At 45.5% G+C, this 17,269-nt stretch overlaps 1 protein-coding gene across 1 annotated transcript in view; it reads left to right on the top strand.

The window, feature by feature from the left end:
• The first annotated feature begins 531 nt into the window (after positions 1 to 531).
• The window catches only part of SMS (spermine synthase), a 50,529-nt gene continuing 33,791 nt past the window's right edge, over positions 532 to 17,269 (top strand). The window contains exon 1 of the mRNA XM_055565592.1: positions 532 to 827. Within this exon, the coding sequence (XP_055421567.1) occupies positions 779 to 827 (49 nt within the window). The 5' untranslated portion in view covers positions 532 to 778. The remainder of the gene's footprint in view (positions 828 to 17,269) is intronic.

Here is a 17,269-nt window from a genome sequence, read left to right as displayed (position 1 = left end):
GAAGCCCGCAGCAGAAAGGTTCACTGCCATGAACAGAGCCAGCCATCAGTGATGGACGAGCAACTCTAGAAGCTGTAATTTTTCAAATTAACATTAACCAAGTTTGCCTCTCACTTGCTTCTTCCCGGTGCCCATTTTTCACAAAAAACGTAGGTAACTAACATGTAATACCCAAGAGCTTTCTATTCGGTGCTGAAACGCAGAGCTGGCCCTGGCTGATGATAATGGAAATCACAATTCTAATGGATTAAATTGTAGCATTTGAAGAGTTAAGAAAAAAGCGGCAGTGCTTTTAGACTCCAGGGTGGATCCAAGCATTTCATTTTCTTGGCTTGGCCAGGAAATCAGAGGGGCCTGGGCTTGGGGGCCGGTCTGGGGGAAGTGCGGGGGGTGGGCCCCCCGGAAGTCGTGCTGCGCGGTTTAAACCTAAGGTGACCTAACGGACGGCGGGAGCGCCCGCCCGATCCTCGGCGCGGGGCGCGGCCATTGGTGACGCACGCCGGGGAGCACGGCGCCCACGTTTCCACCATTGCCTTCGCGCGGCCTCACACCCGGCGCTCCGAGTCCCGGGCTGCGGTCGTCCTCTCTTCTTCCCTCCCAGAGGCGGGCTCGACCCCGCCCCCGGCGCCCCGGGTGGCTCCCGGCGGCCCCTCCCACCTCCTACCCTCGGCCTCCCCGGCGCGGCGCACTCCCCGCCGGCCGCAGCCTGACACGCCGCGCGGCCCCCCCAGTCTCCCCGGCCGTCTCCCCCAGGCATGGCCCAGGGCCTCGCCTCACTATGGCAGCAGCACGGCACAGCACCCTCGACTTCATGCTCGGCGCCAAAGGTGAGGGCGCGCGCCCGCCACCTGCCCTGTCGCTCCCGCCGCCGAGCGGGCTGGGGCCGGCGGGGCCGGGCGGGGCGCGCGCCGCGGGCCGAACAATGCGGACGGCCGCGCGGCCCCGGCTCCGGCGCGGGCGTCTCCCCGGCTGCCGCGTGCACCGGCGCCCGCGCGGAGGCCGCGCTCCTCCTCCCGCCGCGCTCGGTCCCGGCAGGAGCGCGGGGCCCTGAGGGGCCGCGCCGGCTCCCTCCTCGACCCGGACCGAGCCGGCCTCCGGGGCCCGGGTCGTCCACCCGCGTCCCACGAGGGATCGGTCGTCCCCATCGGGGTCCCCTCGCGTCCCCCGCGCGGGATGAAGACTCCGGGGTGGGGGCGCGCGCGGGGGCCGACCCGCAGGACCGTTCCCCGTTCCCAGTTCCCTGAGGCGGGTGAATTCCCCGGGGGCAGGGGCTCCCCTTGTGGGAGCCGGCCTGGGGCAGGACCGCGCCGCGCTCGCAGAATTCTCAGACAACTGCGTAGGAGACAGATTCCCCCGGAAAGGAACGGGGCAGGGGAAAAGGAAACGATGATTATATTATTATTGGGCGGGGGTGGGGGGGTTGAGGTCCGAGCGCGGGAACTGTTAAGTCTCGGGATCAGGGAGGCTTCGAAGACCGCGAGCCGGCCAGAACAGAGGGCTGGGAAAGTCCGGACCGACTGCAGGAATCGTGGAGACGAAGGGTATTCTCCACGCCTTTTTCTGGTGCTTCTAACACGGGGTGGGGGGGGGGGAGGGGTAGGACTGCTGGTCTTTTTTTCTGGTGGCTTTTAAACCTGTGAGTGCCGCAGACTTGAATCTGCGCTTCCCGTCCGTCCCACTTGGAGGTCTCACCCAGGTCTTGCTTTTTCACTGTCTTCTTCCTTATTGGCTAGAGCCATCTTTTCTGTTACTGTTGAAAACATTACTTTCACACTTTCTCTCCCCCAGCGCCCCCCCCCCCCCTTTTTTTTTAACTTCTGAGTACTCACTCAGCATTCTCCCAATGTAAATGTTTTCCAAAGGCATAAGATGAGAAGGAAAAAATAAGACTTTAGGGACAGAAGGAAGACCTACGTTTGCATCGTGTCCTAACTGGCTCTGGTTGTGACTTTCTCAACCTTTCTGAGCCTTATGGTAACAATGGAGGACAGTGTACACTTCGTAGGGCTCCCCCGCCCCGGACTTTTCAATGGAGTTTCTGTAAAACACTGCAAGGTTGTTAAGTAGTATCAGGCTATTTGGGTGGTGGGGAAGTGACAAGGAGAAAAAAGCATTTCTTAGTTCGCTCCTTTCTGGTGTGGGGCTGGAGATGGCTGGGGAGAATCAGGAGATGAAATGGTGATTGCAGATAGCTAAAAAGGTTTTGTTGAGTAATTAGCCTGCTAGCTTTAGGGCTTAGTGAAGCTTCTAGCATACACAACTTAGAGGTGAGGAGAGTGAGGCTTGGGGAAGAAATAGTGGTTCAAGGTCACTAAGCTGCTAAGTTGAGTTTTTGGTGACAAGCATGTGTGAACACTCACCTGTTCTCATTGAACGTGGGTTTTCTAGGCTGTCAGGAGGGTAACGATGAGGTTGGAAGATTTGGCACTTCCCTCAATCTAAGTGCCCTTGCTTGAAGCCTTAAACACTTTTCAGCTTAATTCAGGCCGTTCCCAATGGCCTTCTGTGTTCCTTTGTAGAAGCCAGGGGAAAAACTAGAGAACTTGTACATTTGGGGCAGTCACTGGCTAGAGAGGGAGAGAGAACTCTGGACCTGCAGTTTGGAAGGGAGGAGGAGAAAGAAGCTGGCAGGTTCGAAGTTGGTGAGGTGTGGAAGTAGCATCTAAATAATTTAGTTGTGTGCAGAGAAAATTAAAAAAAAAAAAAGATTGAGGAGAATTCCCAGCCAGTTACTCTTAATTCCCGGATTCTTAATCTTCAAGATGAAAAAGTTTTGATGGCAAGATGAAGAAAGAGATACTAAGGGGACATGTGAGTATGCATCTGTGTTAGATCTTGAGTCCCTGCTGAACTGTTTCTGGAGAAGGAGAACCCTGATTCTTACTGTATTCCCCCATCACTTGATTTTGGGGGGAGGCTGGCCTTAGGTATCCACCCTTGTAAAATAAAGGGATCTGGCTAAACTAGGATCCAAGTTTTTGGTTCTCATTAAGGGGCACTTGGTGAGAAGTCTACCACCTGTGAGGTCTCCAAAAACATTTATTTTAATTGATAATAATGAGTCAAAAGACATTACCCTTGGCATGTGAGTATTGGATGTGACTCAAGGGTGAGTCAAATGCCTGTGGAGCCTGGAATCATGTTCTTTTTCCCGTTTGTCAGTAATCCTTCCTAGTGCTCCAGTTCCATGATGTGATTTTATTGGAATTAAACTTGAACCACTTAGTTATTTTACTATGTTGTGATTCTGTATAATATAGTTACCACTGCAAGCCAGCTAGTACCCAGCAGCCACTGGGCCATTGCAGCCAATTATAGGTTGGGCCTGGCTGTGCCTGTTTAGTTCTGGTTGATGAGGTAACTCAGGAAATGTTAATTGCTGCTGAAAAGAAAAAATCTCATCTTTGATCTTGTAAGTGAAGTATTTGACTGTGAAGACCCTTGAGCCTAGAAAACACTGTGATTTCTCAGCCTGAGGCTAACAAGAATAAACATGTCCCACATTGGTATAGCTTAAGCATCTCCGGGCAGGTGGAGAACCCGTGGTTTGTTTACATCAGGCAGCCAGCAAGTGTGCATTATAGGTAGAGGAGAGTGAGGTGCACGTGACCTCTGCCTGCCCTGGCAAGGTAGCACTCTTCTTTTTCATGTCCATTTCATCCCCGGGCTGGGAGTATCTTTGGAAGCTGACCTTCATGGTCTGGGATACAGACCTGTTGGTTCTGATGCATCATAGATGTTTGAGAAGTACTGGTTAAATACAGTACCTGATTGGTGTTACGTTGAAGGTGGAAAGCTAAAGTCCACTAGAGGCAAACCAGGCACACATTTACCTTTAGAACGTGGAGAATGGGTCCTGAGTGGGGAAACGTGGCCAGTGCTATTGGGTCCGCCTTTTGGACCACTGATCTATAGTTGAGGTAGGGAAACAAAGTGACTTGTGTCATTCAAATGAACAAATTAGTTTCATAACAAAAATCTTATTTAATACATTAAGAACATGGATGTTCGCTGATGGCTTCATGGTTAGGATTCTGGGCTTTCACTGCCATGGCTTGGGTTCAGTCCCTGGTTGGGGCCTGAGAGCCTGCAAGCGGGTGCCACTGCCAAAAACAAACACAAAAACAACATAAGTCTCCTTGGGAATTAAGGGCTTAGCCAAAAAAGGTGTAGGATAGGGGTTCTTAAATCATATCGCCTTTAACCCTCATTGGGAAAGCCTGTGGAACGCTTCTCAGCATAAGAATTTTAAATGCATAAAATAACCCTTTAAAAAAAAAAAAAAAGAACATCTTCAAAATAAACCCTCTAATATGTGGCATAGTAAATAGTAACATATGCTTCTTTAGTAATGCATTAAAACATAGTCTAGCTTCGGGCCTCATAATTTCCATAATTTTGAAGTAGAGCCATGAAAATCGGTATTTCAGCTGTTATTTGATAAATAAGCAAAAACTGCGTTTCTGTTGTGACAACGGCCAGGTAGTTGGTAATGTGCAGTTTTACAAGCAGCAATGAATAAAATGTTAAGTTTCAGTTAGTGAAAATAAGGATGTATATTTTTCTCATCTATGTTCACAGAGCCCCTGATTTGTGTCTAGTGGCTCTTTGGGAGTCCGTCAACCCATAGATCCTAGGAGCTAGAGAGAGGACTGGGACTGTCATTTCTCTATATTGTTCCTTTTGGGAGGAGGTTAGGACTTCCCTGGTAGCTCAAATGGTAAAGCGTCTGCCTACAATGCGGGAGACCTGGGTTCAGTCCCTGGGTCCGGGAGATCCTCTGGAGAAGAAAATGGCACCCCACTCCAGTACTCTTGGCTGGAAAATCCTGTAGACGGAGGAGCATGGTAGGCTACAGTTCATGGGGTCGCAAAGAGTCGGACACAGCTGAGCGACTTCACTGCACTTCACTTCCACCGAGGCCAAAGCTATAAGCAAATGTCCCTGCTTCTTCAAAACATCTTTCTGAAAACATGAAAGCCAATGTTTACTAGTTGTCTCCTGGGCTAGGCTCTGCCCTAAGCTCAGAAGACATTATTTTATGTAATCCTCACAACAGCCCTATATGGTGGGTTCTCTTATCCCCATTTTAAAGGTGAACACATAAGCACATTGAAGTTTTTCTCTTAAGTGGGGTATCTGTGATTCAGAGCCCTGTCTCTCTGACTCCAAGGCCTTTTTGTTCATTGCACAACTGTGAAGCGTCTGAGTTAAGGCAGTGCTTCTCAGTGGCCATGTCCCCTGCTTCACCCTCCACCAATTTATCGCTGTTTCCTCAGCTTGGTGAGGTGCTGTCGGCATCCAGTCAGCCAAGGATGCTGCTCAACATACTACAGTGCACAGCATTGACAAGCCATCATGTCTGGTGCTGAGGTAGAGAAATCCCCAGTGTAAGTTCTAACCGAGTTGTGATCTGGGTGGCCAATCATTAGCAAAATTTCCCTAGTTCTTTTTGGAAGTCTCCATGGTGCCGGCAGGGTGGAGGATGGGCCTTACCTTCCCCTGAGGTTTGCATTGAGGTCCGTTAGCGCTTCGTACCCAGCAAAGCCTGTGGCTTCAGGTGACCCTTCCCTGAGTTCCTGAACCATAGACCTCTCCACCAAGCTCCTGTTCTTGCATGCGTTTACTGAGCTGCTTTCTGGTGGAAACATCATCTTTGTGTATTTTCAGTAGCTATTACTATAAGCATAAAACTTAAGCCAGTTTTTATTGCATCTGGCTTTTTTTGTTCTTTTGTTCAAGAGTAGAAAAAGCTTTCTCCCTTCCCCTTCAGCATTATCATTATCTTTGTCCCATTACACTTTATCCACCACCATGACACCACCCACACCCACACCCCTGCTTTAACAATGAAGCTTGGGGCGGCTGCTGAGTGGGGAAAAGGCATTCACAGGCCCCACGCTAGACTGACATGAATCACAGTCTTTGAGGGCTGGGTAGTACCTGGAATTTACATTTTTAACCAGCTTTCCTCCCAGCACTTCTGATGCTGATTAAGTATGAAAACCACCACACAGTAATAGGATCCTCATTAAAAACAAAAACCCCCTTGTACCAGAAACCATGCCCATCCACGTCTTTAAGTCCTGTGGATTGTACCTGCTACCCTCTCAAATTCCTTGCTCACTTTTCCCCTGGCTACTGTTCTTGGCCACAATCTCTCAACTTGTCTCCCTTGTTGGGGAAGGGCTCAGTCAACAGATCCCTGCCCCTTTTCCCATTTCAAAGCCTTCCTGTGACTTCTCATCACGCTACAGAATGACTTGAGAGTCCTTATCAGCAGGGTCCATGAAGGTCCATTTCTACCCATTCTGTATCCTCACCCAACACACACTTGAGTCTCACACTCCTTGTGTTTCCACATAGCACCTGGACTTAGAATTAATTTTCTAACAGCCCCAGGGAAGGTATTTTTTTGTGTTACGTAGGTATTCTCTCATACCTTAATTGTCTTTGAAAATGTTTTCTAGTCTGCCTGGGGAGGTCCCTCCTTGGAGTCAGCCTACGTTTGGCATGCTCTTCGCTCCCAACTCTGCAAGCCTCTTAATAGCTCTGATCGTGCTCTATTTGACCCCAGGCTGAATAATTGCACATTGCTCGGAATTCATCTTGTGAGCTTGCCATTTAAAAATTGTGTAAACCTTAATGGTTTTTTCAAGTAGTTCTGAAACTATACCCGTATCTTTAAGCCTGTAGAGGTAGCATATGGTAAAATTGTTAATACTTTTGCTTTATATCAAAAATCCTCACCTAGTTCTTACTTGGTAGTTCTCTAGTTGTTTTAGATGCTTTGGAAAGGATGATAGCTGTTTAAGAAATTGACTCTATAATCCAGGTATTAGGAATAATCCCCACCCCAGCTAACAAGAGGTATTTTTTTCAAGTAATCTGAAGCTCTGCAGGTGATGGTTTCTTAAAAAGTGTTTTCCAGTTTAATAACCAACTGGTAGATGGTTTGTCTTGTGGGTTTTTTGTTTTATTTTTGTGGGGGAGAGCTGGTTTCATTTTGCAGTGGAGGAGTTAGCAGTTTGGAATGTTCTTTGTCTCCTATTTTTTTTTTTTTTTGGTTGCCCTATGCAGCATGCGGGGTCTTAGTTTCCTGACCGGCGATCAAACCCCCACTCCCTGCAGGGTCTTAAGCATTGGCCCTGGAAGTGCAGGGTCTTAAGCATTGGCCTGCCGGGGAAGTCTCTCTTTGTATCCTCTTAATTGTATAATGTAAATGGTTTTATTTGAAGGCCTTCCCTACCTTCTTGGGAGGTAGACTGAAGTGCTGTGGTCTCTCAAAACTTTGAAAAGTTAGAGCGTTTGGTGTTGAACTTGGGACCATGGAAAGATTTGTAATTATGGACTTTGTAATTTGAATCGAGACCACCGTGGTTATAGTAACCCTTGGCAGGTAAGGATTAGTTTGCAAGTTACTGGATTGTGGTTGAGCATCTGTTTAGAAACGTGTTCAAGAAAGCTATTATTGAGTTTAGTTTTTGGAGTCACGCATATTCTGGGCATTTTAATCCACCATTTCTCTGCAGTTGTAACCTAAACCTGCTGGTGTGCGCTGTGGCTCCAACCACCATTTCATGGTAGTTTAATTACAGGCTCAGTTCTTTTGAAAAGTCGGGAAACCTCCTCAATTGAATTCTGCAAACCAAGTATGTAAACCATTGCACAAATGCTCTTTTAAACCCTTACAGCTAGGCACTTTTCCAGACCCCGGGAAAAGACAACTCTGCAGCCCTAAGTTGTGGTGGGCTTGCATTTCGTTAAACTGACGATGTCGCTTATGTTCTGGAAAGCGCCCCTGCACTAGTGGCTGTACTTGTGATGAAAGATATTTATGCACTAAGTTGCAGAGTCAAAAGGAGCTGGTGAGACCCAGTAGCAAATTCTGGGATCCTGAGCTGACTTGACCCTTTGGGTAGTTTCTCATGTACCTTAATTTCACCCTTTGCATAAAGGCACCAGTGATAACAGGATCCCACACATTGTGTTGTTGGGTGGGATGTCCAATAAATATTTGGAAGAGTGTCAAGCGATACATAAAACACTTTACACTAATTGCAATACTTAGCGCTGAGCATTTTGAAATTCTGCCAGTGGGTAAAGATGATCAGTTATAAAGAGGTGTGAATTTCACTTACTGAAAGATAAGGAAAGTTTTGCTGCCAAAAAAAGAGGCAGAAAATAAAGGGTTGGCATGTGATTTGAAGGTTGCTCTGCTTAAAGGACCACTCTAACTTACTAAAGCAGAAGTTTAAGATGACATTTTGATTTTTAAGATAACACTTCCATGGGTTTCTGTTGCATGACTCTCTTTTCCCCTGGAGTGGAAATTTCTCCTGTGAGACTCCTGAGCAGTTTCTAGGCTACTGTTATTTTTAACACCAAATGCAGATTACAGTGGTCAAGCAGTACTGATAGGATAACGGGCATTCTGAATTTCTAGAAAATATTAGAAGAGATCTCAAACTGGGTTCAACATGGAGCCCTTTCTTTTTTTTTATTGAGGTGCATTGTATTCGTTGCAGGTGTACAGCATCATAATTCAATATGTGTATATATTGCAAAATGATCACTGCAGTAAGTCTAGTTAACATCTGGCACCATACATAATTTGAAAATTATTTTTTCCTCTGGTGAGAACTTTAACATCTCAGTAACTTGCAAATATGCAGTATGGTGTTAACTATAGTCACCGATGTGTAGTCACCGTGCCGTGTATTACATCCTGTGACTGACTTATGGGACCCCTTTTCTTAGAACCAGTGCTGTGGATCACACTTGGGAAAACAGTAGGGGTTTAACACTGAATTTTTGAACTGTTTAATGCTGTAGCTAAGTGGCCCTGTTAGTTCTGGGGTTGTAGGAAGTCGTGGGCCTGTCAGTCCCAAGTGTTTGATGTTCCTAAATGGGATCTGTCTAGGTTGGAGAGGAAAAGAGCTTAACACCAGTTTTTCTCTTTGGAATATGATAGGTCATTTAAAAAGAAAGCATTTTGCGGATGTTAAATTGTTAATAGAGTTCGCATGCATATTTTTTTTCTTTGCATAGAGGGTGTGGCTTTCCTTGAAGAAATTGCAGAAGCTGTTCAAGTATTGGTTTATACATTTGTCTTTTTAGGTGTTTTCGTTTTAAGTTATGTGCTTATTTTAGACTACCTACAGGGTGTAGGGAAATGGGGAAAAACCCAGATCTCTCATCTTATGACAAGTAGATGACCACTGTTGATGTGTTGGTATGTGAGACAAATGGCTTATTCTTGGCCCATATATAACTAAAGGAGACAAAACTGTGCTGAGATTAAAAGCACTGGATCTTTGGAGCCCAGTTGCTTGACTTTGGAGCCTAGCTTTACCACTTATTAGCTTGGTCACCGTGAGTACATCTTGATGCCTTGGCCTTACTGAGCTGGCTGCACTTTCAGTACTTAGCAGACATTCTTGCCTCCTTACTGATAGCATTCTGTCCATTAACGTTAAGTACGATGCTGGTTGTAGGTTTTTTGTAGATATTATCAAGTTGTGGACATGCCCCTCTGTTCTTATTTCCTGGGAGCTTTTATTTTGAATGGGTGTTGAAGTATATCAAATACTTTTCCTCATCAATTAATACCATGTGTTTTTATTTTCTTCCCTAGTTTATTAATACGGTACATCAGATTGATTTTTTTTTTTTTAAGTATTGAACTTGTATACCTGGAGTAAATCACATTTGGTCATGGTACATAATAATTTTCCTGTATTGCTAAATTAATTAAGGATTTAAAGAATTTGTTAAAGATTTTTGTGTTTCTGTTCATGAGGGGTATTGGTCTGGTCTGTAGGTTTCTCTTTTGGGGCTAACTTTGTCTTGTTTTGCTGTTAGGATAATGGCTTCATAAAATGAATTTGGAAGTGTTCTCTCCTTTTTTATTTTCTGTAAGAGATTATGTAGAATTGGTGTTTAATTCTTTAAATGTGTGGTAGAATTCTCTAGTGAAACTATCTGGGCCTCAAGATTTCTTTTATTTGGAATTTTAAAATTTCAAGTTCAATTTCCTTAAGTTATAGGGCTGTTCAGATTACCTGTTACATATTGGCGGGTTGTGGTTTGTGTTTTTGAGGAACTAGTTCATTTCCTTAAATTGTCAAATTGATGTGTATACAGTTGTTTGTAGGATTCCCTTATTATCCTTCTGGTGTTTGCAGCATTTAGAATGTTAGTTCTTTGGTTCCTAATACTGGTAATCTGTATCTTTTTTTTTTTCATCAGTCTTGCTAGAGTTTGTCACTTTTATTGACCTTTTCAAAGAAACAGTTTTTGGCTTCACTGATTTCTCTATAGTTTTTTGCTTTCGGTTTCATCGATTTCTGCTGTTATCCTGTTCCCTTCCTCTGCTTGCTTTGGGTTTTTTATTTATTTTTAACTGAAGGATAATCACAATATTGTGTTGGTTTCTGCCATACGTCAACATGGTTGCTTTGGGTTTATTTTTCGCGTTTTCTAAGTTCTTGAAGTGGGAGCATAGCTTCGTGGGTTGAGACTTTAAAATGAAGGCTGGTACTTTAAAATACTCTTAACTCTCTAGTGTGAGGCTATTCCTATTAGTTACTAATGTAACTTTTATGTATTCCTTAAAATGCAGGGTTCTTAGTTATGTAGGTTATTAGCTGTTATTTTTTTCCATATTTAGTAAGTTGCTAAGTTAAATGTAGAAAATGTTCCTTGGATTATTCCAGTCTCGAACTCTAGAATGTCACTTCTGAAAATTCAGCTTGTTGAATTACAGCTGAGCATCTGTGCTTGTTGTTTAAGAATTTAGAGTTGGAAAAGATCTCAGACTTGGGGTCAGCAAACTAAGGCCCTTGGACCAAATCCTGCCCTTCTGGCATCTTTTTGTACCATCCTCCAGCTAAGAATGATTTCTGCCTTTTTACATTTTTTTTTTTTTTTAATTTCCAGCAATGCTGCAGAGGCTTATGGGATCTTAGTTCCCAAACCAGGGATTGAACCCAGGCCTTTGGCAGTGAAAGTGCCTAGTCCTAACCACTGGACTACCAGGGAGTTCCCTCTGCCTTTTTAAAGGGCAGTAATTCAGTTGCATACAAACGATTGTGACAGGACCCGGCTCAGCCTGCGAAGCCTGTTGTCATTCCTGTGTGGCTCTTCACAAAGCAAGCCTGCTCACCGCTGCCTTTAGATATATAAGCCAGCTTCAGAGCCGTCTGGAAAATGTGCAGGTACAGGTCCCAGGTGCCTCGCCATCTGTCGTAGCACATGCCCCCTCCCTGTGCCCTCAGTCTTTGTTGCTGTGCCACTCTCCAGCCGCACTCACTTTGCAGGCACCTCCTGGGCCCTTCTGAGGTGGGCAGACTTGGGTGTCGACTTGGCTGAGTCTGGCCTAGCCAAAGCCAGAGCAAGGGAGGGTGCCTGGGCTGCCTCGGGGCATTTCTGACATGAATGTGATTTTTGACATCCAAGTTCACAAAGTCCAAACTGCTTTATCTCCGGAAATCGTATTTCATGGTTGATTTGCAGCCTAGCATAAAAACTCTGGCAGAAACCGTAGCATTTTTTATAGCAACATACATGTTTTTCATAATAGGTCTGAGCTGGGACAGAGCCTGCCCACCTAAAAATAGTGGGAGGAAAGCTGGATATTCATATTGTTTAAGTGATTGGAAAACTTATTTCATCCTTCCTGGACTTAAAAAAAAAAGTCCTATCTTTTCTACTTTGGGAAAGAAATCTTGGTCTCCTTCAGAGTGGAGCCGAAGGCCGTGCCTCCTTGGGTCAGCCTGTCGTGTGCCCTCCCCCTGCCGCTCCGGGAGATAGGGGGAGGTGGCAGGTGGTGGCTGGAGCTCTCTCCATGCCCCGCGGCAGACAGCAGTGTTGAACTAAAGTATCATAGGAGCAGTCGGTCCTCCTGGGCCAGGCGCCTCAGGTCTTCTGTCCTCCAGCCCCAGACCCTGTCCTTCCCCTCTTGCTACCTGCTTGTCCTTTTGGGGATGCTGCTGGGCCTGCTTTAGCTCCCTTGAACGTCCCCTTCCTGTCTGTCAGGGTGAGCCTGACCCTCCGAGAGGGTTTACTGTGCCCGTGACCTCTTCTCCGTGTCCTCTGATCTGGTGATCTTCCCTTATTCTCCTCCACACCTCCAGGCCGGTTGCCTTCTTTCTCCCCTGAAAGCCAGGGCCATGGCATTTCTCCAGAGGCTCCCAGGAGAGGGCAAGCGGCTTGATGTTCAGCGCCTTGTGGCCACGAACGAAAAGTATCAGCTCCCCCACCACCAAAAGAAAGCCAGGCTTTTGCCTAGTCTCCCTTTTCTTTGCTTCATTTTATAAATCTTGGTTTTAGCCTCCCACGTGGGTAAGTCAGGATGTGAGGATGGGAGAGTCTGAGCCACATGCCACCTCTGGGGCAGGAGGCTCCCCCCTGCCTTTGCCCACTGAGGCTTGTGGGTGGTGGCTGTACTTTGAAAAGTCTCCTAGTCTTCAGGAAAATGGCCGTACCAGGAAGAAGAGCTACACTATGGTATTAATATTAGTGTTCTGGTTCCAGAGTGTAGAGGGATGACAGTTGTGTCTCATAGATTACTCTTTTTTAAATCCTCCTCTAGTTTCTTAAGGAGATTGTTTCTAAGTTGCTCTTATTTTAAAGTAGAGCCAGGCTCCTGCCACCTCCCCAGTAGGTGTTGGGGGCCCACATGACTGTGGGAAATGCCCTTTTCACTGCTCCTGCGGTGGGAAAGGGGAGGCCGGGTGGCGAAGCAATTAGCAATGTGTTGACAGTATCCTGAGTGCACCACAGTGTGACTTTTAAGAAATAGTCATTGTGGCTGGTACTGTAAACAGTCCCATATGGTTTTCCTTAACATACGTTTGCATGAAAAGAGCTAGGGTGTTATTTCTGTGTTGTATGGCTGTCAATTCAACTTCAATAGGTCCTTTGCTTTCTGTCTTGAGTAATTTTTTCCTGATTTAGTTTTTCTTCTCTGTGCATATCAGAAACTGTGCTCTGAAAATATGCCCAAAGTGTTGATGTCATTGTCCCTTTTAGAATTCTGCAGCCCCACCCTGATGCTGGGATTTATTTATTTATTTTTTTATTGAGGCAGTTGTAATTGACATAACATTTCAGGTAATGGTTCAATAAGTGGAAATATTGCAAAATGATGGCCCAGTGTCTGCTTAACATCCGTAAGCACACGTAATTACAAATTATTTCCCTTGTGATGAGAACTTTTCAGGTCCACTCTCCCAGCAGCTTTCAAATATACAATACAGTATTCATGACTAGCTGCAATGCTGTGATCGCACCCAAGGCACTGACATGGGCTGCAGACATGTGTTAGTGGCAGGAAACCGTCTCCAAGGCCTCAGACAGCATCTACATGAGGCAGCCCTTCAAACACATGCTAAATGATGAGGGTGGTGATTGGTGGGGATGGGTACAGAAGACCACCCCTTGCGACCCCTTTGAACTGGTACCTGTTTTTTTTTTTTTTTCCTTTGGCTGAGTGGCTTGCAGGATTTTCATTCCCTGACCAGGGATTGATCCGGCACCCCCTGTAGTGGAAGCTTGAAGTCTTAACCACTGGACCAGCGAAGTCTCTGGGGCCTGTCTTATGGTTGATTGAAGGGTAGAGACTGGCTTCTGGAAGTTTGTTGCCTTGATTACCCCCAGTAACTGAGAGTATAAAAGTGCCGTTTGTTTGTTTGAATGTTTTTGGACCACTTTGCTGAGAGATATGACTCATACAGTTGCTTAATTAAAGTTCAGTGGTTTTTATTATATTCCAAGTTGTGCGACCATAACCACAATTTTAGAACATGCTTGTCACTCCAGGAAGAAACCCTATGCCCCTTGGCCATCACTCCATTCATTCCTTCTAGATCCCTATATCCCAGGGCCTGGCAGCCACTAATTTGCTTTTTGTCTCTAGGGATTTGCTTTCACTGGCCATTTCATATAAATGGAATCATACAATGTGTGGTCCTTTGTGCCTGGCCTCTTCTGCTTAGCGTGTGTTGTAGCTTATGTCAATATCACATTCCTTCTGTGGCAAAATAATTGTCCATGGGGTAGATAGTATCACACTTTGCTTATTCATTTATAACTTGATGGGCTGTTGGGTGTTTTCACTTTTTGACTGTGAGTCATGCTGCTTTGAACATTCCTGTTGGCGTGGGTTTTGTGTGATGAGATTAATCATCCTGCAGCTGTTATAAACGGGGACTATATGACCAAGTTGTCGAACCTAAGACAGACTGAGGAAGCACCTGCTTGACCTTCACTTTAATCCCTGGAAATGAATTAGGCTTTTGAATGTCTGAGAAGTCTTCTGATACACAGACCTGTTGTTAAAATTAAATTTTTAAAAAATATAATTTTAAATTTAAGTGTGTTTTTGATAAACTATGAAGACATCTGTTTATCATTTAATTTTAGTAATGTGGCCTTGTTGCTTCTGCCTCACAATATTCTTTTTTAAAAAATCTAGCATATTCAGTGTGCGTTCAAAGGATGTTGTTCTTGAACCCTTAGGCTGTCAGCTGGGGTGGAACGGGGCCCATGAGGAATGCTTATGCTGTTTTGTTGTTCTCAGAGTGGTTATGCCAGTGGGGTTGGTAACTCTGGAAGATTTTTTTTAAACATGATATATTTTACATAGAGTACACTTTAGCGTACAGTTCTGAGTTGTGACCAGAGCATATGGTCCTGTAAACACACCACTGTGAAGATGAGGATACCTGAGAGGACTTTTAAAGCAGGTACTCGACTGCTTTCCAACTGTATTCGGAGTCCCTTTTCCTTTGCTTCCTCTTTTAAGGGTCTGTCAAGAAGACCAGAAAGTTGGTAAACTGCACAAGCCAAGCCTGGCTCTTAGGTTCTCTGACACATCAGAGTCTCGGGTTGGGGGGAAAGGATACCTGCCTTTATGCTTCCTCTTGTGGGGAGCTGCAAACAGATCTGCCAACAGCTTCAGGGCCATCCTCCCACAGAGGGAGTGCAGATGTCTGAAAAGAGGAGGCGGGAGTAGGGGTGGGCTCTCTGACCTGGATGTGTGTGGAGGAGGTTGATCAGAGGGCGCCTGGTACCAAGTATCAGGGAGGGCAGGGAGCTCTGGAAATTCCAGAGTCTGGGGAGTGGGAGGTGGAAAGGAAGGAGGCTGGGTTTGGGGCCTCACCTCTTGGGCATGGTGCAACCATGGAAATAATTAACAACCTCTTGGAGCTTAAATTACTCAAGCTTCGTGGGAGAGACCTAGGAGACAATAAAGTTGGGGGGTGGGATGGTCCTGATTTTTATAAGCCAGGTGCTGCTTAAATGTGGGCGAGCAGAAAGGAACGCAGCCTAATTATGCAGAGGGGACTAGTGGGATTGTGGCAGGGTGGTGGCCCCACAGAGGCAGAGACTGGGTGTTGTGTAGCTTAAAGCCCTCACACCTGAGGTCCAGAATTTTCTTAGTTGAAGTATTTGAAGTCAGAAAAGACTTAAAGGTGCAAGTCACGGTCATGGGGTAGAGTCCAGAGTTTTTCTGAACATGTGAGAATTGCTTATTTTCTGAGGCCAGCCTCTCTAATGGAATTCACTTAGTTAAGGAGGTTACTGTATCTCAGCCTCTTAAAGCTGAAGAAGTAGAAATCTAACCAGAGCATATTTCCCTGCCTTTTTGCCAGGGCACCAAGTGTCACAGGATTTCATTGGCAGGACTCTCTCTTCTATTTGGGCTAGTAAGCTTGGCTGATGTAAGTACATGGCTGATGTACTTAACTTACGTCCACAGGGCCGCCCACCTTATGGATCAATGATTAAATGGCAGTGCCTGATTTTGAGGGATCGAACATTGGTGCAGGCTCCTTATAGGGACCCTATAAACAGTCGTCTCCTTTTTTAACATTTGAAGAAATGAGGTGTGTAAGTGAGGGCTGTCCTGACCAGTGAGTTTGAGTGGTGCAGAGAGGCTCTGGTGGGGGATTCGGGGGAGAAGTTGGGGGGGGGGTCTCTTTAGGCAATCTTAAGTGGCACGGTTATTAACCATTGGTGGGAAGGAGTAGGGAAGTCTGAGCCGGGTTTTGATTCCAGACTTGAGATCAGGACAGTGTGGTGAGCATTAGGGCGGGAAGAAGGTTCCAGCTGTATATACAGATTTGGGATTCGGCCAGGGTAAGAGGAGTGAGGTTCATTCTCCTGAGAGAGGCCTATAAATGGGTCTCTGGGACAAAATGAGGCAGGGAGATGAAACCTTGTCTTCCCTGGCCTTCTTTTGATAGTGGTGTATTTAATTTGGACCAGACCTCCAAGTTGATTCCTCTTAAGTTCTTGTTGAATAGACACAGACAAAGTGGGCAGTGGTCTGGAAATGAGGACATTGAGTTGCCCGTTGGACAAAGGACACATTTTGCCCTGGGACAGGTCACTGTGTTGCTGAGCACTGTGGAAGGCTCAGTCTGAGTGCTTCGCTAGTTAAACGTCATTCTTGCTTGGGCAGAGTTTTCTAAGAACTTGTGCCAAACAACATTTTTATTAGCCTAGTTTGGATTACCATGTCGACTTGAATCCGGTGTGCTTATATTTCTTTTATCATTGAATCTATTTTCACATTTTCTGATTTGTAGGCATTTATTACATTGCTGTCTTGTATTCCCAAATTTGGGTAATCATTCACATCATATTTTCAACCCAAGTTGAGTAACTCTGTTACAGCAAGTACATTTTGTTTGGTCATGTTACATGTTCCTTACTAGACAGGCACAGAGGTTGAGATTGGATAATTAATCACAGAGCAGTGGCTCTAGCTATAACCTGTGGCTATAGCTAGCAGGGACTTTGGACTTTTTTCAGGCCCCCTGTTATATTTCTATCGATATAACCTTTTGGTGACTTGAGTGTGGTTAGTTTGGAGATAGTGGGGAGTTTGGTTTTCTTTCTTGTATTTAGTGGTTTAGATCAGTGCTTCTCAAACATGGCTGCACATTGGAACTTCCCAGGGAGCTTTAAAAATGTGATGCCTGGGTCCCACCCTCAAAGTTTTCTATAACTGGTGTAGGATGTGGTATCAGAAGTTTTATAATTCCCCAGGTGGTTATAATGTGCAGCTAGGATCATGAAAACGACTGGTCTGGGTGTTCCAACAAGATACAAAAATAGGATGATTAATTTAACCAGATGAATTTTTCATTTGACTCACAAAACATTTATTGAGCACTTGGGATCAAGATGACCAAGAAGGCCACCTCGTTAAGGCTTTTGGAACTCATTTCTTTGACTTCGCTCTGGAAAAGAGATC

The sequence above is a fragment of the Bubalus kerabau genome, chromosome X (genome assembly GCF_029407905.1).
Source record: "Bubalus kerabau isolate K-KA32 ecotype Philippines breed swamp buffalo chromosome X, PCC_UOA_SB_1v2, whole genome shotgun sequence".
Taxonomy (NCBI): Eukaryota; Metazoa; Chordata; class Mammalia; order Artiodactyla; family Bovidae; genus Bubalus; species Bubalus kerabau.
Note: the sequence above shows the minus strand (reverse complement) of the source record. Positions and strands in the feature narration are given on the sequence as shown.